This window comes from Oxyura jamaicensis, chromosome 2, assembly GCF_011077185.1.
Source record: "Oxyura jamaicensis isolate SHBP4307 breed ruddy duck chromosome 2, BPBGC_Ojam_1.0, whole genome shotgun sequence".
Lineage (NCBI taxonomy): Eukaryota > Metazoa > Chordata > Aves > Anseriformes > Anatidae > Oxyura > Oxyura jamaicensis.
The window spans coordinates 119,683,675-119,705,946 of NC_048894.1; the positions used below are offsets into that span (position 1 = coordinate 119,683,675).

At 36.1% G+C, this 22,272-nt stretch overlaps 1 protein-coding gene across 2 annotated transcripts in view; it reads right to left on the reverse strand.

Moving 5' to 3' along the window:
* Positions 1 to 2,509: 2,509 nt before the first annotated feature.
* The window catches only part of NSMAF (neutral sphingomyelinase activation associated factor), a 37,475-nt gene continuing 17,712 nt past the window's right edge, over positions 2,510 to 22,272 (reverse strand). For both annotated transcript variants that reach the window (XM_035316287.1, XM_035316288.1), the window contains exons 11-31: positions 22,034 to 22,105; positions 21,059 to 21,167; positions 19,026 to 19,202; positions 18,072 to 18,151; positions 16,604 to 16,694; positions 16,447 to 16,510; positions 16,266 to 16,317; positions 15,264 to 15,384; positions 14,837 to 14,968; positions 13,281 to 13,323; positions 12,727 to 12,884; positions 11,151 to 11,259; positions 9,718 to 9,776; positions 9,025 to 9,092; positions 7,276 to 7,343; positions 6,925 to 7,048; positions 6,117 to 6,200; positions 5,143 to 5,293; positions 4,599 to 4,701; positions 3,859 to 3,968; positions 2,510 to 2,882 (exon numbers count right to left, since the gene is read on the reverse strand). In XM_035316287.1, the coding sequence (XP_035172178.1) occupies positions 2,788 to 2,882; positions 3,859 to 3,968; positions 4,599 to 4,701; positions 5,143 to 5,293; positions 6,117 to 6,200; positions 6,925 to 7,048; positions 7,276 to 7,343; positions 9,025 to 9,092; positions 9,718 to 9,776; positions 11,151 to 11,259; positions 12,727 to 12,884; positions 13,281 to 13,323; positions 14,837 to 14,968; positions 15,264 to 15,384; positions 16,266 to 16,317; positions 16,447 to 16,510; positions 16,604 to 16,694; positions 18,072 to 18,151; positions 19,026 to 19,202; positions 21,059 to 21,167; positions 22,034 to 22,105 (2,070 nt within the window). In that variant the 3' untranslated portion in view covers positions 2,510 to 2,787. The remainder of the gene's footprint in view (positions 2,883 to 3,858; positions 3,969 to 4,598; positions 4,702 to 5,142; positions 5,294 to 6,116; positions 6,201 to 6,924; positions 7,049 to 7,275; positions 7,344 to 9,024; positions 9,093 to 9,717; positions 9,777 to 11,150; positions 11,260 to 12,726; positions 12,885 to 13,280; positions 13,324 to 14,836; positions 14,969 to 15,263; positions 15,385 to 16,265; positions 16,318 to 16,446; positions 16,511 to 16,603; positions 16,695 to 18,071; positions 18,152 to 19,025; positions 19,203 to 21,058; positions 21,168 to 22,033; positions 22,106 to 22,272) is intronic.

Sequence of the window (22,272 nt, forward strand, 5' to 3'; positions counted from 1 at the left end):
ATATGCTGCAGTAGCCCAAGGCAAGTAATTTTAGCATAGTTATTAATGGGTGTGGGAAATCAATTTAGATTTTCTTTTCTAAATGAACAAATTTTGTTGGGGAAGATGGTACCTTGCTTGCTTGCTTGTCCATCTAACTGAAAAAAATACTTCAAAAGGTGAGTGCAAGTGCAATAAATAAAACAGTTCATAGCTTGACCCTGCAATAAGTATAGTCCCAGGTTGCCAATCCCTTATTAGCATAATTAGCTAGCTGTAGCTTTTCCAGCTTGTAGGAAATGCACTTGGGGGGTATAATTGGGAACTCACTTTTCTTCCTGGGAATACTGCCACATTTATCACTTCAAGTTCAGCTATTTCTGTTCTGCTACTGCAAGCAAAAACCAGTATCTTACTTCAGGTTGCAGTGATCAGGTTCTTCCTGGGAGCCACTAATTGGATTGTCTCTAAAACTAGTGGGGCAAGCACTTACTGGCAGTAACTGGTGACTTCATGCAGCCTTGGTATGGCTCAGAAGCGTGGGTGTTGAACCTGTGACCTGTAGCAGTAGCCTTAAGGAACTCTAGCACAGTATCTTACTTAGCTACGAAACCCCTGTAGCCCAAAGAATGTATGGGCTCTGTCTCTAACCAACTTCTCCTTAGGAGCAGACTATTTAGCAGGGGACAATTCTATACCCCTTCAAGCTTTAAAACCCCTTATTTACAGGTTTTAAAAGGTTTGCTTAAATACCAACTTGACCAGCCTTTCACTGACTAAATCCCTCCAATTCCCTACTAAGTGGGTAGGTTATGCTTATCTATCAATATATAAACAGTTAAAAAAAAGGAGGAACAAACACAGACGAGCAAAAAAAATTATGCTGCATAGAAGGCCCTCTAGTGTGAAAGGAGCATGCCTGTCTGAAACTTGAATAAGACAACATGAAAAAAGGTGTATAAAGGGAAAGGTAGCCCTTGCTTTTTCAAGCACAGAGTACAATTCAAGCTGAAAAATTGCAGCTTGGTACCTTTTACTTGGTTCCTGCTAAAATATAAAATGAAGTGCAGTGTGAATTTTAAATGTAGTATTATATGCAGAAAATCAAACCTTTAGGGCCAGGGAAGAAATACAGTAGGGTGAAGGTAAATGAACAATGACAGGCACAATTAAAGCTTTTAACATGCTGCAAAATGCACTTGAGACCTCTCCAGGCACTTGTAGAATTTGATGTCTTTTTTGACTATGTACAGCTCTATGTGGGAAATAAATAAAATGAAAGGCAAAGAAACAGAGTAAACACCAACCATTCTGCTGCAAGATGGAGCCTGGTAACAGAAAATGCGTGATATGGTTTAGTTTTGTTACATGTGCCTTCACCACACAATAATTGATTGCATAAAATTCAGTTAAGCCAAATGAATAGCATAAATGAAATAAAGGTTTGCTTTAACACTATACCATTAAAACACTGAAAAGAAGATTTAAACCCCATTTAAAAAATGGAAAAATAAATAAATAAACACTACCACTAACCCTAGAAGAGTTATTTTACAATGCTAAAGAAACAGCTGTCTCCTGATAAAGATGTTATGTTTCAAAACTAAGGCACTATGTCCTGAGACTGAAAGGACTGACAGTGTAATTTAGAGGAATGCTTGTCCTGGACACTGTGGCAGAGCTTCTTAGCATTAGCAATAGAGGATACCATCAGAGAAATAATAATCATGGGTCACACTGATGCAATATCACAGCTGCAGGTGACTATTTCTTAAGTATGCCACTTAAAGTCTATTACCTGAAGTCTTTACCCTTACAATAGTTCCCTGCAGGGAAATAGATTCTTAAGGCCTACAGGGAAAATAAGCCCAGTACAACACCACTGTGACCCTGGGTTAAGACAGAAATGGATCAGATAAATCCAGAAGTTGCATCTCTAGTGGAAAGTTGTATTAAAATTCCCTCCCAAAGGCTATTTGAGTTGAAAGAAGCTGAGAACACCAAACAGCCTATGAAAAAGGTGAAGATGAATAAGAGAAGGATAGTAACAGAAATGAAGGCAGTAGTAATAAAACCCAATTATTAGGGAAGATTTATATCACCGTGTGTATGTATTACTTCTGTAAGGGGACCAGTTTTACGCTTTGCTTCCTTTCAGGCTACTACAATAGGGTGTGATTTTAGGTGTATCCTTCCCCCCCTTTTCTTTTTAATAATAGGAAAAAACAATATAGAATGTGTTCTTATTCTTCTTTGTGCCTTTGCAGGTAATGACAGTTGGAAACTAGATAGCACTAGACTGACCACTGCTCAGCCCAACGGCTGCCTTAGCAGTAAGTGGTGAAAGTAGTATTTACCCTTGTATGCATCTTCACTAGGAAGAGGTTTCCTGCACGAGGTACATACATTATGTCATGAGACACAAGATAGAGGTGCAAGCATCCTTTAAAGACTTGAATGCAAAAGATTCTTCTTTTAAACCAGTTCAGACAACACGCCATGATGCAGTCTATGTAAATCAAACAATGACTGCCAGTTAAGAGATCTTTAATTACAGAAAAATAGGTCTTTAATGTAATCTCATATCACTTTAGACAAGCACTTTCAATGATAGTCCATGAAAAATAAATGCATACACTGTGGAAGTTAAGAGCTCTCAGTGAAGTCACCAAAATCTAGAAAGTTGTAGTTGAACAGAGCTTCCTATCTGGTTGAACTTCAGCAGCCATCATTGCACACAGTTAAGTTCCTTTAAAAGGTTTGGTTTAAAAATAAAGAGTTCGTTTAAATGTCTGGAGGGAAAGGCACTTAGTATTGCAGTTTCCAGAACATGATTTGTTTGTCTTCCCCTCCTGTAATAACACTGTTACATTGTTCATTCATCCACATAGACATTACACCACCTGGGGAAAAAAAATAATTTAGAATACAAGTAGTACTCATGAGAACAGAACATACGTTTTAAATATAGTTTAGGGTCAGTGTATACTTAGTGCATCGCTATATACTTAGTGTCTATGTACAATAAACTTCTATAGTGTGAATGTAATGCAAAGAAGATTAGGCTGCAAGGTGGCTGTTTTTATTCACAGTAATAATCTCATGCTATACTGCCTCAGCTGATTTTTGGAATTGGAAATGGAATGTAAGTTCCAGTGTACAATGCAGACAACACGGTGGCAAAAGGATGCATTGGGATAAGGGGAGAAGCTTCTCCAGAAAGATTTTTTTTCCTACATCATCTAAATTTGTCATATTAAAAGTACATAGCACCTTATAGCATATACTTAGAGGCCCAATTTAAAGATTCTCTAGCTGCAGCTTGATGTTAATATAGCTCAAGTTCCAGAATATAAGTTTACAGAATGGAAGATTGAAATAACTTCATGAAAGCAGCCTTAAAAGCAAACTGAATAAAACTGAGATAGTTATTCCTCCTTCATGCATTTGGGTTTCTCATGTATTGAAGACTACGCACATACATGTAAGATGTTTGTAAATCTCTAACCAAAATAAATTTCTTTAGTAAACTTTACTTAATTGTTAGATTTACAGTCTGGACAGACTTTAATATAAAGTAGTCTACACTATACTTTAATAGTACTGTGAAGTACAAGAAAATGTGATATTTTTGATGCTATATGAATTAGAAAATCCCAACTCATCTATTCTGTTCAGTCTTGCAAAGAGCAGTACCATTCCACTGCTTTTACATTTCCTAGGAGGCTCTGTGTACCTCCTTCTGGTGTTCTGGTGCTCCAGGTAACATCAGGAACCACTCAAAAGCAGAGCAGATGACTCTCAAACTTGTCAATATCAACACAGACAGAAAACTGGAAACTTCCATTCAATTTGAGAACAAGAATAGTTCAGGTATACCTGTATGTCCTCTGATTCTTTCAGTAACTTTTCCACCAAGAAGGTCCCAAATCAGTAATTCACCAGACTGACTTCCTGATAAGATGGTATTTCCATCCCATTTGAAACACCTGCAAAGGTAACTGTAATCAGTTCACTTTAAGCTTTTATACAAAAACAGCTGAACAATTCCAAACAAAGCCAAAGATAATTGAAAACTGAGGTATGAAACTGAAGGAAATTTACTATTTAAAGGTCTTTCTGGAAAGGTTATTCCACATTCAATTTAAAGGGTCATGACCCAAACTTTCTTTACTGACTGCCCTAGACCCAGCTTCTTTCCCTGCCAGAGGGATGAAGTGTATTCCTACAGCACAAGAGGACCCAGTCAGTTGTACACATGTATGGTACACCCAAGTGCTCTCGTGAACCACCACTTTCACTTCCATCACTTCATGTTTCTGAAGTGCAAAGATGACTTTCAGGGTAATAACTGAAGAAAATGGTGCTGAAAAAGTAGGAGTTATTTGCTTAGATAGCTATTTGTTTTCATTCCAGTTTGGAAAGCTTGACCATAATGCACACAACTTACTAGAATGTCAGCCTTTGCACATAAGTGCAAATTAAGTATTTAATTGAATTCAGTAAGACAATCTTCAGTATTACTACCCTTTCCATTCTGCTATTGCCAACCATCAAGCATCTCCACAGTTAACTAAGCTGGCCATGCAGCTTCATAATCTCTGTGTTCTCAGGATTACCTCTGTGGCTCGTCAGCAGTTACAGAAGATATGAGCATTCCAGTCTGCACGTCAATCACTTTAAAACAACAGTCTTCTCCTGCACTGAGTAGATGTCTGCTGTCTGTGCAAAAGAGCAAGCAAAACAAAAAACACAACAAAAAAGAGCATGTTTAAACATGCAGCTCCAATTATCAAAGAAGTCTACAGTACCACGTTTGCTGTGACAGGCCTGACCTACTTTTTTATACAAAATTTACTGTAAATTATCTTCAAGCATGCAATGATAAACATTGGTCTAGAGTCTAGACCACTGGATTACAGTCTAGTACAGGCTGGTGTAGACTTAATAAATTCTTTATAGTAGAGAATCACAGAATGGTTTGGGTTGGAAGGGACCATAAAGATCATCTAGTTCCAATCCTCCTGCCATGTGCAGGGACACTTTCCACCATTCCCATTAGATTAGTAATTTCAATAACAAGAGTGTATTACATGAAATCAGGAATAAGATTCCCTTTGAAATTCCCAACAGTGCACATTAAAAAAACAAAATCCAACATACCGGGACTAAAAGCAGCATCAAACACAGTCCCAGAATGACATGGCAACTGGTGCAACATTGTTGCTGTAGTAACATCCCAAATACTAATGGTACCCTCTTTGGTTCCAGATGCCAGTACGGTATTTGCAGCATTAAGGTCGATTGTATTTACCTAGGAAGTTGAAAATCCCATGATTTTCCTGTTCTTTCATGTAAGCCATCTTGAGACAGGTTTTAAACACACACACAAAAAATCTTAAGATGCCATTTTATTTACAAAAGCTTTTACATTTAATTCTACAACATCCTTAATTAAGTATAATTATTACCTAGAAAAAGTGAAAAATAGGTCCCTTTAATGATATTTTAAAATACTTTTTCTTCACAGAGTAAGAAATGCAAATTGATATTTCAGACTCCTTGTACCCATAGCCTCCACCTAAATGCAGGACTTTACCCTTACGGGTAATATTTATTCTCCTTTATTCCTAAAGAACTTCAGTTGCTTCCAATACTCTTGGGTACTATTCTTAAATGTTATCAACACTGCTTCAATACTTGCTTATTTTATGCCCTGTTAAAAAAACAAAACAACAAGAAAAGAAAACACTAACAATCAAGTGGGTTTACAATACTTAAATATCCTAGAGCAATACCAGATGCTCTATGTAAAAGTGCACATTACACAAAACAAAACTATTCACACTGTTGCTTCAGTCCCCAAGACTGGACCTTTCATCCAAAAAAGCAGGGGACATTGTACAGCAGGACACTCATCTCAGATTAAAACAAAGAAACAAAAACAATAATAATAATAATAAAAAAAAAAACAACAAAGCAGTAAACCAAACTAACAACAACAACAAGCTAAAAAACACACAGCTAAACAAAACAATCCCCTAGACCGTCCTCGTGCTTTAACACATTGACTTTTCGTTTTAATGAGCAACTAGTTTTCAAATTCTCAGATACTGTATCTCTATCTGCGTACTTACACTAACATCGTGTTCTAACTCTGCAAGGAGTTCAAAGTGGTGTTTCTTATTGCTCAATGTCTCTCCAGGAACACAGTGCCACACCTGTAACACAGACATTTCAGTTTGCTCAAGATAGCATTAGTAAAACTCTGAATGAATTTCTCCATTACTGAATTCTCATATTAAAAGGGCTGCTTGTGTAACTGTGGGCCTTGTCTGCATGGCACAATACAGCAACAACAACTTGTACCACAAGTCATTTACACTAAGCAGAGCAACATATTAAACTTGATCATTACAACTCCAACTAGGTTACAGAAGCCTACCTAAGTGATTGTGTATCACTGCACTGAATGTATACTTACCAAAAGCCATTTACAGAAGGCTTTGGGATTTTTTTTTCCCCGTTTCTGTAACTTTTAATTTTAAATTATCTTTCAATCTAACTGTAGGCATGCTCTTTTGATTAGTAAGTTCCTGGCTGAAGAAATAAGCCACAGAACTATTAAACACTTTAGAAGCCTATTCCAGTCAGCAAACAATTGTCAGTCAAGGTCACAAAACACTCACATTCCTTCAACAAAAGCAGTTCACCCCCAAAGGAGCAAATTTATAGTAAATTAGAATGAAGTCCCTTTAAAGTAGCACTTCAGCTTTGAAACACAGCTGAGGTAAAGCTAATGAGCTTGTATTACAGTAAGTTTATTTCTAGAATAAGTATTTATTCTACTACAACAGGTGCATCCACTCTAATTTATTTGTCTGGCTGCATAATAAAGGGTTAGCAATAAGTAGTTATTGAAATATTAGGAATTTGTATACAAACCTTCACAGTGGAATCCCAAGACGCAGAATATAAACGCCCATCACGCCAACAAATCTTACTGACAGCATCATCATGTCCCATTAAGATGTCTTGACGTCTTCCAAATGCAATTGAATAAAAATATCTAGTAGGAAGAGGTTATAAAAGCATTATATCTTCAAAAACTTAAACAGTTTTCTCAGAATTGATTAGAATAACTTTGCTCCTACAGTTTCTAACATGAATCCATTGAAAAAAAGCATAGAAATATAGATGCTGCATGTTAACAGTGAACTTCTGTATCTATAACCATAAATATAATTACCAAGGTACTCAATGTAATTCAATAGTCACTAGGAAGTAAATACACACATATGATTGTCCCATGAAGAACTTATGACAGTGGTATCTCCTGGTAAGATTAGACAAGATGACAAGGCCTGCAGGAAAAAGGAGAAAGAAAACAATGTTGTATTTTTTACCCTGAGTTAAAGACAAGTACATTACAATGCTTCTTGTTCTCCAGAAGCATGTTAACTTCTTTCTTAAAAAGAAACAACAAAACAGGTGTTACATTACTTAACATTACTTAAGAAAAACCTTATAAGTTGGACACTGACCATCCTTTAAAGCAAGAACACTGAATGTCAGGTAAATAGAAAGTTAACCCTAAAGGTCAGAAACACATGTAGAACCGATGAATCTCCTTTTTCAAAATGCTGTTGTTCCAAGTACATTGGATGTGATTCCACACTCAGGAGAAACTGGGTCAGCTTTTCATCTTGCAAGCTACTGTCAATTCTAGATGCAAGAAGAAATCAAAAACAGATTTCTTTTGATGTTTGTTCTCCAAGACAGAAACTTACCTGCTCAGCTCTTTTAAACAACAGATACCTAATTTCTATTATTCTCAGCAAGAAACATTCTTTACAGACAGGTGCTCAGTTACATTGCCATTAATGGAAGCAGAAGAAAGAATCAGTTCAGTGCTTCTACTAGTATAATCTAAAACATGAACAATATACTGTTCTAAAAAAACAGGCAGATGGAGTGTTAAAAGACTATTGCTTCTGGCCTTGCTGCAACAGATTCGCACTGAAACTATACAAGGGGTGGTGGAGAGGGAAGAATGCAAGAGTGTACATGGCCTCCTCATGAGAAATTAACTTTTGGACTAGGATTCAGCAAAGAGCTCCCTTTCTATAGTGTCAAGAAGTGGCATTTCTAAGTTTGCCTTGGTTAAAGCATTAAGAATTCTTATATATAATTTCTCTTGCTAGTGTGTGCCACAGAAGGCACCAACCAGGGTCTTGATCCTAAAATTTGTTTGGGGACCTGCTAGAGCATAACTGTGTCTTCTAGCTGGGCAACATATTTGGCTTTCTCCCCCTCCATAGAGATGAGGGTACAGAGGAGGGCTAATGCATGCTAGTATCTTGTCTTGATAAATCGCTTAGAACATGACAGTAGAGAGGGAATCTCAATGACCCAACTCTGGCTACAGTGCTCAAACACAGAAAATCAAGTAAAAATCAAGTAGAGAAATCCCTTCCAACTTCTTGTTTAGAAGCACAGGAAAAATGTTCAGAGGTTACTGAGATCACTGCTCATGAAGAAAGGATACCTCGAGTTCACACAGCATGGATTCCACTTCTTGTCCTCGGCTTTTCTCTGCTGACTGACTCACAAACACTTTGGAGCAGTACAGCAATGGTGGGTATGCAAACATGGGTGGCATTTAAGCTTTGTGAATCTGTTCTTATACTGAGTGGCAGTTCAAGGTTGTTCAGGAAGTCAACCTCTGCCTGTGCCAGAGTATATTTGTCTACCACAATCCCCCCCCTGGACAGCAGAGCAACTCAGAACAGCACTAACACAGATGTAGAGTGCAAGCCTTTAATGCACCCTTCCTGTGTTCATAGAAGGTGCTCTCTTCTCTCCCTGGAGGCCTGACAGGGAATCTCAATTCACTCTACTAAATTATTCACACACATTAGAAGTGAGGAGGCAGGCAGGGGAAGGAAAAAAAAAAAAAAAAGCACTGAGGTATGCTAAGAGGTTTCTGTGAGTAGCTTTCAGAAGATTCTTAATGATGTCCTTTTTATTTTGACAGAAACTTACCATGTTTGAAAAGGACACACTTCTTTGGAGTGTTTTTGATTCTTTGGAAAACATCTTCAAAGTTGAATCTAAGGATAATGGACAACACAGACAAAAGATAAAAGGGCTGTTTTATATTATAAAAGCGAGTAATTTTGCTCCTGTTTGAATATTCAAATATTTTCTTATAAAAAGGATGTATGTTCAAGTCTTTGAACTTGAGAATCTAAAGTGAGAAATTACCAACTTCTCAAGCCTAGATATAGACAATATTGAAATCCTTGAATTAAAGACCTAAAACTTTAAAAATACATGCACTTAAGCTTTTTATTTACAAGGAATATATATATTTCACTTCATTAATTTCTGTAATAAGTGACTTGCAAATGTGACAATCCAGGAGCAAACAGAAGAAGCCTTTACATATTGCTTGATATGTTTCAGTATTCATAAGAAGTAATTGAGCATGAATTGAAAAAAAACAAGAATCTTGCATCTGGCACATTAGGGCAAAGCTACTTTAAAGACTGTAAAAAAAAAAACCAACAACAGAACTCAATGATTCTGGAAAAATCCCATATAATGTTGCCTTTATTTTTCTCTTACTGAAGATACACAAGGGATTCAATCTTAACTATATTTGCAAGATTCATGCTGTATTACTGAAGTATTTACACTGCAGGTTCTAGTAAATACCTCTGCAATAATACTCACCTTGGGATGTAGTGAAAACAGAAGACCCATTGCTTGTGACTGCTATTCCAGTAATTGCCCTGTTTAATACAAGTAAACTTATAGGTGATTTCATAGGTTTTAAAACTTAACCGCCAATTGACTATAGCTGAAATTTGTTATTTCTTCTCTGTAAGAGTTAAGACATTTAAGGAGATTAAAACCACTACAGCAGCGTGTTACATGCCTATATACAAAAATATACCTTGCTATATGTGAAACACCAGTACTGGTCCCCCATATTGTTCTGCAAGAACTTCATCCTCACCAGAAAGGACATGCCCATGTGAAAGGATTAATGATTTCACATTTGGCATTAGCTACAAAAAGAGAGTTTGGAATCTGCCTACAAGCAGATACTGAATATATACATGAAGTATGGGGATTTGGAATTCATACATTTTTTTCTCCTTGAATTTGATACTGGCAGAGTCACTATAGTCTACATATTTACCCATCAACCGACTTAAGTCGATGAGTTAGCTGTTAGGAAGCACAGAGCATTCTGTACTGCCAAAACTCTTATACAGTTCTGCTTCTATTTTTTAACTCAGTATTTTTGAAAAAAAAAAAAAAAAAAAAAAACGTTTAGAAGCTAAAATTAAAATTTATTTTCAGGATTAGGATTTTCTTAACCCCTAACAACCTGGTAACTAGGGACCTTTCTCATTACAAATACTGCCTTGTTTTCTGGACAAGGAATTACCCCTTTTCTAGATTAGGTTATAATCACAAAGAAGGTCCAGTCAGTAAGACATCCTCCTACTAGTTTAGCCACTAGGAAAAGGGATGGGGCCAAAGGAAAACTTGTTCTTGAAAATACGTTTGCTCTTGTTCATTGTTAGCTGTTTTCAAAGTTCACCTGAAACTGTACTGTTGGCTCATGGCTCCCTCTGAATCCATCAGAACATTAGTATGGTACTTGGATTACCTGACAACCTATGACTAGAGACTTGTCAGACTGCTCACACAGGAGCAGCTCCAGGTGTGCAGCAACTGATCTTTTAATTGACTTAAACTTTCAAATCAAATGCTACGAAAAGAAGTTAGGTGCTCCTTGGCTTACAAATACACAAAAAAATGGAAGTATTTATCTAGCTGCTGCTATGACAAGTTTGGAGAAAAGTAATCAATACCTGCTTCAGATACTAAAATGATAACGAACTTGGCTGTAGATCTGTATAAAGAATAAAATTAAGCTGACAAATACCTTTTCTAGACTGATAACCAATCATATAATCAAATTCATCTTTTGTAGCCAAATCAATCAGATGTCTCAAAAAAAACAAAACAAAACAACAACAACAACCAACTGACCATAAGCCCTAACCCATCATTCAGATTGATACATGGATGCCCCTTATCCCCCAGTTAAATAGAACAATTGCGACCGAAAGGCAGAGAGTAGTACCTACTCTTTGTGAATTTTATATTGCTCATCTAATTTTAGTTTGGCAATATTATTCCAAGCAAGTGTTATACTTTCTTCTGTCAAATCTTCAAATGATTCTTCATTCAGAGAAACTGCAATAAAATGCCACAGTAAGAGTTTCATCACAAACAGAAGTCAAAAAGATGAATTTCAAAGAGCTAGGTAGTTGAAGTTGCAAACATAAATATGAAAGTCCAGAAATCATGCAGAATTTCAGGAATACAAATTTCTGTCTACTGTAGACAGTGATCAGGTAACTTTTTTTCCAAACCTTTTCCTGAATGCATAGGGCTACATTAAAAAAATATGTTGTTGTCCTGCTCCCCTTCCCCCCCGAACTATGGCTTTTAAGTCAGAGACTTTGTATAATACATTTCCAAAACAGAGGGAAAAAAGAACCCTGAACACTTTCTGCAGAGATGTTGTGGTGTTCCTTTGAGATGCCAAGAGCTTTCGAAATGGAAAAGTACCAGGAAAGTCACCTACTGCTACAAAACAGCACGTGCTTTTATTAACTTATTTCACTCAGTTAGGAATGTTACAAATCTATTTCACTGTAGTCTTCTGAAAGTTAAGAGATAAAAAATGCAAAGGAATTGAGACTAATTAAATATTCATTGCTGTAAAAAGGCCAAATCCATCAAGAATTAGGTAGTCTACCACCGTAAATATTCAACAGGCATGACCATTATTACAACCATATACAACTTCCAAAGCCATTTGGATGCTTCAGTTTGCAATGGTAAGTAGTAACCAACTTTACTTCTCTGCTTAAAAATGAAAGCCATCAAAAGGTAAGTGAATCAAGGACAACCAACTGAGAGAAGTCTTTCCATGTAATACCTGGGCTGAAGATCCAGTCCAGTTTACAGTAGACCACTATTCATATGATGAGGGCAATAACATCTTAATTTCAGAAAAATGGGCAAAGTTTCACATGAACAGAAGCCTGTGTTGGCCTTACACATCCTTTTCTTGAAGTTATTCAACCAACATTTTCTTCCATACTTACTGTAGGAACAAAGTAATTTCTTTACAGATTTTCATTCAAGTCATGGTAGGGTGGGAAAAAACAACAACAACAAAAAACAAAAACAAACAAACAAACAAAAAAAACTACACAATCATATCCAGATGCTCAAATTAAGTTCTAAGGGTTCACTTAGATCAAGCCAATCAAACACGCTAAAGACATCCCTGTTCAAAAACTGAACAAATCTTTATGTCATTTAGAGTGCCTGCAGAGATAGTCAAAGAAGTTGCTGTCATGTCAGTTTGATTCTGAAGTGCCATGAAAGGCCAGGGAAGATAGCCTTCCCACAGCTTCAAAAGCAAAGATTGAACAGTCCCAGATGCAGGACCAGAGCTCCAGGACAATGCATGTATTTTCAAATTTGAAACTGATATTGTCAGTCTTTCCTCTAACAGTTAGATCATGTATTTATTTTGAGTTTGCTTAAAGGGCAAGTGGCCAAGAGAGTTATGTAATGAGGTCCTGTGGGAAAAAGATACAGAACTCCAAATCAGTTACATCGTCAGTTTATCTGTTATACACTTACCTGGAGACTCAGTTATGGAAACACTGTGAAAAGATGTTCGAGAGGAGCTTTTCGATAATATCCGTTGGGGATGAGGAATCGTAAACAACTGTTTTGGCGTCTGTCCAAACTCCAAGATTTGTGTCAGCAGAGCTACTTTTTCATTAGGGTCCAAAATACTTCAGAGGAACAAGGTATTTAATTAGTGCAAGTTGTTTGTTTCTTCCCTGGAAGCATGGATCTGCACATACAGTTACTATGGCACTATCAGCAATCACAAATTCTTACAGAACAGATTTACCACAGATGCAACACACATCCATATGACAGCTCCACTATTTTAATAATAATAAAATTTCACAGAAGTCGGACTGAAGAATCATTCAAGTTACAATCTTTCAACATTTGTTAAAAATGACAACCCAGTATCAGTTCACTATGTATTTGGGAGTCTAAAATGGAAGAGCTACACCATTCACATGCAGAGCATTCTTACAGACAGCAGAGAAGCTGACGGGATACTGGCAAATGTAGCTAACTACTTTAACAAACACATTCAGATTCTTGTTAATTACCTGTTTAAATCCACTCCTCCTTCATACGTTAATGGGTGAAACACTGAAAAAAAATTATACAATATAAATATGCAAGGCTCATTTTCTTTGTTTTATGTATCTACTACGAACAACTTGTGTTTTTACTCAACTAAGTTATATTTTAGTAACCAAGCTATTTCGTCGAGCTAGAGAGCTTGAGATCATGTGTTTTAATCCTGGGTTTCTTACTTAACATAAAATCCAGGATTTCTAAGACACTCAGAAAAAGTTTCAGAAGTCAGTCCTTTCAAATGGTAGCAGCTGCAAATACAGTGAATTAATCTGGGACCTCTGTATTTGAGCACTTACTTTGTTTTTTGATGTAAGGTCATTCATACACAGAACCCTTCTGTCTCTTGTCTGCTCAAGACTGTCTTGCAAATTCATCCACATTGCAACAAGAGAAGCACACTGTGTTTTACAAGTTTATTTGTGAGATAAAATACAGATGCCATAACTTAAATGCCAGTTTTCCTCATTCAAAGCCTCTGGCATATTTTACTTGACACTTAATGGCATCCAACCAGATTGCAACCAGACTCTGCAAGCCTAACATACAGCCAATCATGATTTAAAAGCATGTGAAAAAGCATATTAATATATATTTTTAAAATCACATCACCTGACTCTGAAAGTAGAAGGCATTGACAACCAGAATTAAGAGGTACTTATTCCTTCCCTCCCAGTATTTGAAAAAAAAGAACTACATTTATCTATCTTGTTAAGTGCACGCTATCTCACATTGTCTCTTACTTGTAATCCTTCAGAAGGATCAGGGCTTCTGAAATAAACAGAGTACCTTCACCGTTTAATATAAATCTGCTAATGTTCTTTTACCAAGACGACATTTCCTTATCAAACAGTAACATACTTAAGCTAAGTATCAGACCACTGAATAGACTGATCGTTGGTATTCCTATTAGGTCTAGAGAAATTAAACATGCCAACATAGCTAGCCCAGAATAACATCCTCTTCTGTAAGCATTTACAATGGTTATATACATGTTCAGCATATATTCGGAACAATGAAACTTCCCACACACAAAGTATACACACTACACAAGGACAAACTCAGTCACCATGTATGTTTTCCTCCATTCTCACTCCTAAGCAGCTGTAGCCCATTAAACACTTGTTCCCTTGACAATTCACAGAAGAGGAGGGGGGGGAATTTTAGAACTGAAAATCTTACACTGTGATTACAGTGTAGGAACGTTAAATACACATTTGTGTGGAGGCTTCTACGAATTCCCATTCTTAACTGGGAAACACTACTTCAACACTACATTGCCACACTGCACTGTGTAAGCAAATAACTGCAATGCTGCAGAATCTTCTTGCCTACCATTTAAAATATCTTCAAAGATGCCAATAGATTTTACTGGATAAGGCATCATTTCCAGTAAAGAACTGTATTTCCTTAAAGCATCAAGAATTCCAAGCATAATTATGAAAGCTGTTAATTAACAGATAGCTGTTACTTTACCTTTTTTTTTTTTTTTTGGTTTTGTTATTTCAGTAAAATGTACACTTACCATTGTGAGCTGCAACTGCTTCAGTTCCCTTCTGCTTGTAGCCAAATACAATGTCAATCCATTCATGAAGATGTTCTGATACATACTGACTCTCTAAAGCCTCTCGGCTCTTCTGAAGAAAATCGTCAGGACCTGGCAAGAAAAAGGTTAATTAAAGAAGATATCCCTCTCAGTATTGGTATCCATTTATGCTGTTCTTCACATAAAAACCTGAGCCCTAAACAAGTAAAGCAACAACAACAACAACACCCACACCAAACTCAAATTTGCTATGAAAATTAAATGTAACCATTATAGCAGTGTTTAAGAGCAAAAATTACTTCAGAAGAAAACACAGTAAGAGCTTTTGAGAGAAGAATAATGCCAGGAACCTAATAACAATGATAATTTAATTCATTCATAAAACATGAAGCTTGACTATTACTACCTGATGCCCAAGGCGGAAGCTCTACATCTTCAACCGTCTTTCCACCTTGTCTTTTTCCCAAGTCCAACTTCAAACTGTTTACTAGAAAACTAGAATCATTTTCATAAAATTCTGGAATCAACTGGTAGAAAAGGAAAAAAACAAAATGAAAGTTATTGAAATTCATATATTAAGCTCTAAAAGAGGACAGACATTTATCCAAGCTTTCCTCTCTGTCAGGGAACATTGGAAACTTCCTTCTGTTACCCTTCCAATTAGGCTTCCTGGCTACCAACATGGTAATTCTCCAAGTTAAGTTCAGAGTAGCATAAATATTTTTAACATTATATGTATGGCATATGAATCCATAATATCTAAGAGTATCTTCAGAACTCTAATCACATAGTTGCCTTCTTACTTTTAAGACATGCTGGTATGATTCAAGGCAAAAATCTAGAATAAAAATAGAATTACAAGAACAACTTGAGAGGTTAAGTCAGGTATTTTAAAGACCACCACAGCTAACCATTCTTAATTCCACTATTAACTATTAAAAAAATAAAAGTAGTATTTATGTATCACTAACCCTGTTATCAAAGAAACATTATTTTAACAGTACCCACAATTTGGCAATCATTCAACATGCTCCACAAGTTTTTGTCTCTAAAAAGCTCAAAAACCTAAGATAAAATTTCTGTAGTTTAATCTCTCCAGATGTACTGTTATAATGCAGCCAAATCCTAATGAGATTCCAGCAGGTGTATCCAGTACATAAAATTGCATGTTTCACCCTTAATACACTTTGATAATTCCCCCTTATTCAACTGACATTTGTCTTAAAAAGAACGTAAAGACAAACAAGGAATAATGCAATTATAGAGAAAAGTTCAAAACTTTAAAGGATTCATAAAATGCAGTCAATAGCTTCAATAACATATAAATTCAAATCAACAGAAGACATCTGGGAAGAGAAAGCTCAGCATAAGCACTAAGAAGGACTTGAAACATTTTCTGGCCATTTACCTCTTTGAAATCTGTCGCACCATCCAAACAATTTTTCCAGGTTTCTGCAAGACTAGACAACATGTATCAATCACACATTTGTTAAACAAAACAAAACAAAAACCATGTTAAAAGCTTTGTGCTCCCTTGATACCTATTTTAAAATGAAAACAACTTTGCTATAGACAAAACATACACAAACCTGTTAAACGTTCTGTCAGCATGATCAAACTTTCCATTCTGCAGACAGAGCATATGTTCTGGAGCTAGGGAGAAAGAAAAAGTCATCAGATGGCTTCAAACCTTATCCCCTTCTGAGGCATCTGTCTGCAGAGAGAACATGTAAAAAGCTCTCTTACCAACTCTAACAAGATAAAATAAAACATAACCCGGAGATGAATAGTGGCTCCCATACATGAACTTAGGTTCTGGCATTTCCTGATAACGTGTCTGCAACATAAGAAGAAGAGAGTTCTGTTTAATATCAGCACTCGTGCTTTCTTTCAGAATTGTACACCCATATACTGTCCCTTTATCTATTTATTAAAAAAAGAGAGAGTTGAGGGTCACCTCCCAGATTTTTTTTTTTCCTAAAGAGAAAATATATTCTAAGTACTAATAACTATGCTGCTTTAATCAGATCAGTAAATCAGTAAGAAGGCACAAAGGTTTTTTATGACTTATCATCCAGAATTATCAGGTCTTCTACTTTTTTCTTCTCTCACTTTCCACACAACATGGCAGTGACTTAACTTCAAAGTACTTAATATTTTTGCTTTTCACATGAAGTTTTACTAAGATTACGAAAGGCACATATTGATTGAACTCAGCCTGGCAGATTCCCTCCTGCCTTAAGCTCCTATGTGTTACCCCCAAACCCAATTGTACTCTAAATAAAAAGCTCATTAAGTATTTGCTGTTATTGAAAAGGTGGAGAGTACAAACATTACCAGTATTACAACCTTAAGAACCATTTAGGATTTTAAAGTACTTAATATTTTTATCAATAAAATGCAGCTAGTCTGGCAGTATTTTCTTCTCTAATACTTCATTAAGGACTAATGAAGACTCCAAAACATGAAACATTTTCCAGAAATTATTTTGGAATAGTCAACCTACCATAGTAGAAAATAATTTCATACAAAGAATTAAGAGCAAAAAAACTTGGGACCTTCTAACTGTAATTCTGTATTTGACTGTTTATGAAAAGAAAGCATGCCTATTTTGAGAAATGGAAAAAGTTTGTGCACTGCTATCTGCATGTGGAAATTTCAATGAAGTCTGATCTCCATGGATCCATATTTCCTCCCCTTAACAAATACTCCCTCAAATTCTGCATTTTTCTAACATGGAAATATTTAAGATTTCTGTTAGTTTGCCTTGTGTAATGCATATTTTACATTGTGTATTCCAATCCTTTGGTCTTGAAGTTTTATATTTCCATGTATGTTAACAGTATTTCAGTGCCTGCCATACAAACACAGTTACAATAGTGACAACTTAGTGATCTTACTATTAAAAAACAACCCCCCCCAAAAAAAACAACAACAACAAAACCAAACACACAGAATATTTAAAAATACAATACATACAAGATGAGAGATGAAGCAGATTTAAATAATTTTAAATTAGTACCAGTAAAATCAGTACTCATCAACTGAAAATAAATCTAATACTGTTTATAGGCAAGTTTATGGGCTTCTTGTAAGGTTTATAGTATTCTATATAAGTGCATTAACTCCCAAAATTTGTTTGACAACGCTCCTTTTATTTCCAATATGTACAAGGCCCAAAATGTTCAGTATAAAAAATCCAAGATATACATACCAGTAATCTATCCAGCCTTTCCTTATTCAGGGCACCGATTGGTTTACTAAGATCACGGAATGTTTCAGGCTTTGTTAGGTCTAAAAAAAAAAATAATAATAAAAAAAACCACCACAGACTATGAATTGCTCCTGCTAGGAAGAAACGTATTCTAATCAATAGTAAAAACCACAACTACTGCAACAATCACCACAAAAACACCCCAGTATTTTTTCCTTCTCCCCAGAGGCAAAAGAATAAAATTCTTGCTCTAAGTAGCTACTCAAATCCTTCCTTCCTGGTAGACTTGCTCTTGAACCACTTGCATAAGAGCTAGTGGTTATACATGCTTGACAGTTATTGCAACTAACATCATCTTCTATATGACACACAAAAGCAGCTGGTATTGCCTTATTTCTGCTCAACTATTCTGCATGCTACAGTTACAACCCACCAAACAATCAGACTGCACTACCTGAGCAGGTGCTCAACACCGCGACATTCCTTTACTGGTTTTAGAGGGACAAGCTTCCAAAACAAATTACACAAATATCCTCAACCAATGAGCCTATTTAGGCATAATCCTTGTTAGCCTATTCCTTTCAACTTGAAATATTCAGAACTGTAGAAGAACTCCTGGAACCTATACATTTCAATAAATCCAGGTTGTTCCACGAAAGGCCATTTTATCCATTCTTAAACACTGAATGTTCAAAACCACTGATTTTCAAAGTGACCAAACAGATGCTAAAGACTTTTATGTGTAAAGTGAAATATTTAACAGAAAAAGTGGAAGTTCAGTTGTCCAACTGAACTCCACAGTAAGGGTAAGTGCAAATGAAAAACATCCGAGGCCACTAACACCAAGTGCATTTTGATGTACCTGGAACTTTTGGCAGTATAACACCCATCCCCCCCACCTGCCCCACAGATGCCGGGCATGATGCACTAACATGCCTTCTTGTATACACATACCTAATACTGAACTAGAGTAGTCTGCTATGATCCAGGGAAATACAGGATACTGGGAGAGATCATTGCAGCTCCTATCAGCCAGATTGTTGAGATGAAGAAGATACTCATAGTTTGATAAATGTCCTCGCTGCCATTGTAACATGTAACTTTCAGCTGTATGCTCTGTAATATGATTTTCTAAAATAAAACATAACATTAAGGGTTTTTGAGGTTTGGAGTTCCACACACAAAATTACACTGTAATTAATATTAATCAATGTAAAATAATTAAGGGCACAGTTGTTTAAGATAACCAATCAGAATTATGTGAAAAATTTGTTTCAAAATCTACTATTTTTTTTATGTATTTTGTAATACCTGTTCAGATGGGCCTGAAGTGCATTCTACACTCCCCTCCCCCCCCAATAATAATTAAAAAAAAAAAAATCACTCGGAGTTTAGAACCGAATATGGACACAATAGGTGGAAAAGAAGCTGAAAGTTTATGAAGGTATAGAACAATATTTGCAGACCATGAACAGCTTTCATGGCAAGCAGGCAATCTTTAAGATTTCAAGGTTCAAGAAGCAGTTCTGCTAGGAAGCAAGGAAAAAAAATAAATATGTTTTCCTACTGGACAACTAAGGATGCCCACTGACAATAATTTATTGCAATAAGTCACACACAAATGTAAGAGGAATTCAGTATCAAGACAACTGAAACAGAGAAAATAGTGGAAGATAAAACTTTACCACCACTCAGGAAAGTAGGAACTATGTACCTGAAGCATCCAGCCACTGAGATGTTACAAGCACCTTTAGAAATTATAACAGGGTGAGCCCTATCCCTAACGTCCAACATCAACAAAATTTTCAAGACAGAACAAAGAATTGCGCTGGAAGTGAAATAAAAGAGGGAAGACTGATTTTTCCACTCCACCCTCTTGTACATCTTTTGACCTCTTTGGAAAGTAGAGTTGGACTCAATTTATTTCCATGGAACTGGAAGCCTTGACTTCATCAGTCCCTGCACCTGGGAACTTTGTCTTTGGAAAAAAAAATACAGGAGAAAGTTATCCAGCAAAGTCTGAAGTAGGGTAACAGCATGCAATTAGTTTAATAACAGAGAAAGTAGAGTCTGATATGATTTTCTATTCAAAAGGAAAAGGTAAAGGACAAAAAGGATTCTCAAGTTAAGTGATCGTTTCATTGTGGATTTTCCAGTTTCTGTTGTGAACACTCCAAGATTTGATGAAGTGGGGAAAATGTCAACTGATATTTAGGCAAATTCATTAAAACAGAACTACAGTTCCGGTACGACAATGAGATAGTACAAAATTTACATAACACTTTCAATATTGGCAGTAAACATGGAGATCCAGTGTTTCAGTTGTAGTAGCATTTTAGAAAAAATAACGATTAGCTTTTCCTTTCGTTTTTTCAGCACACATACTAGCATTTTAGAAAGTTTGTGTTCATGATCTGCAAAAGATATGCACCACTTTCTAGGAATTAATGAATAAAAGACTTAATAAAAATGATAATTTAATTGTTTTTGAAAGGTAATTTTCATCACCCATTGCTGCTGAGCTTGAGGAAGGTTCAAATACTTGCGTGTACTAAAAATCCATTCACTACAGGAGCTTTCTCAACACAATTTGTACTCAGACTTAACAAGGGCTAGGAATGGAATCCACCCACAAGCCCGCCTATAATCATCCAGCAAAGCACAATTTAGCTGAGTGGATCTTTCTTACTCCTTGCTTTGAAGAAACTCTATTTTATTATTTTGTTTTTTGGGCACTACATAACAAGTTGCAGATTAAAGGAATCAGTTTCACTTTAATAATGTCATCTCGGCTTTCATACTCAGTTCTTCAAATACAAACAAAAACCATGCCACTTTGCAACATTCATTTTGAACTTCGCTTGCTTCTACCAAAAATTTTTAGGGCTCATTCTTCCAATTCTCCCTACAAATCAAGAAAGCAAAACCCAGACAAATTTCCCCTCACAAGAGGCTACAAACTACATTAATAAATAAATATTGCAAACCTAGATATGTTGCAATAAGGAAATAGAGCTCATCTCGATCTTGACAGCTGTAGAATTTCAAGTAGATATCAGAACATAGATCATTTTCTGTGCAAAATACTTCAAGTCCCTTAGAAGTTAAAGGGGAAGAAAAAAACAAATTGAAAGCGGTTACTGACAAGGTATAACATTCCTGTTTTTACAAAATATTCCAGTTACTAATATCTAAAGCTTAAGACTAATAAGCTGGGCTGTAGGTTTGCCTACATACAGTCTAACATCTTGATCTTTTCTGTTTCCAACCCTAAAAGCATTCAATTTACACCCAACTAAGTAAACAGATTTACAGCTGTCTATAGACTGGCTCCATCTAGCTTGTTTAAGGACAGGTAATATATTTTTTGTCCTAAGTGAATGAAGTGAGGCAAAGAGTTAAAGGTCCATTTAGTTTAAAGGTATTTTGACACGCAAATTTTGTTCAATACTGAAATTTCAGCGTTAACACTGAGAACACACAACTGAGGTTCCACCACAGCACTGTCGGTATCCCTTAGTCACGTACAGCAGGGCTCATCACTCCACATTAGTCTCAAACTAAACTAGCGATCAGGCTCCCTCCATGAATCTATCCAGAGAGAAAATACACCATGAGAGGGCAATTCATTCTATCATAAGATAGGTGTTTGAGATAAACGGGATGAATTGCTCCCTGGAGGTACTCCCTTCTCCCTTCCCCTACACTGACTGCTTATGAAGGAAATTTTTCATCCTTGACAGAGTTCAATTTTCCTGTTTCCATCTTTCTGACAACACAGGGAACTAAAACACCTTCTAGTGTTTTAGGTTTAGGTTTTGAGCATTGATCGCCAAATATTCCACAGTTTTTAAAAACTTTTAAGTTTTATGTAATGATGCACACAATTTCAGCTGGTCAGTTTAACAAAACATATTTTAACAGCATGCAGTGTATATATGTATATGTATATCTGAGCTTACCAGTGGCATTAGACCATGTCTTCTTTTATAGATGCGCCGTACATTTTGCAGTGTTATTTGTACTACTGGTTTCTGTAGGGGGAATGGGTAGGGTGGTGAGGAAGAAAAGACTGAGATATTCCAGGAAATTTATATTCATTTACATTAATCTTTCCAATCAATCTGAAGTTTCTCTGAGCTAGAGATACTAGCAATATCAAAGCAAAATCCACCCATGTCATTTTATAAGTCAAATAGTG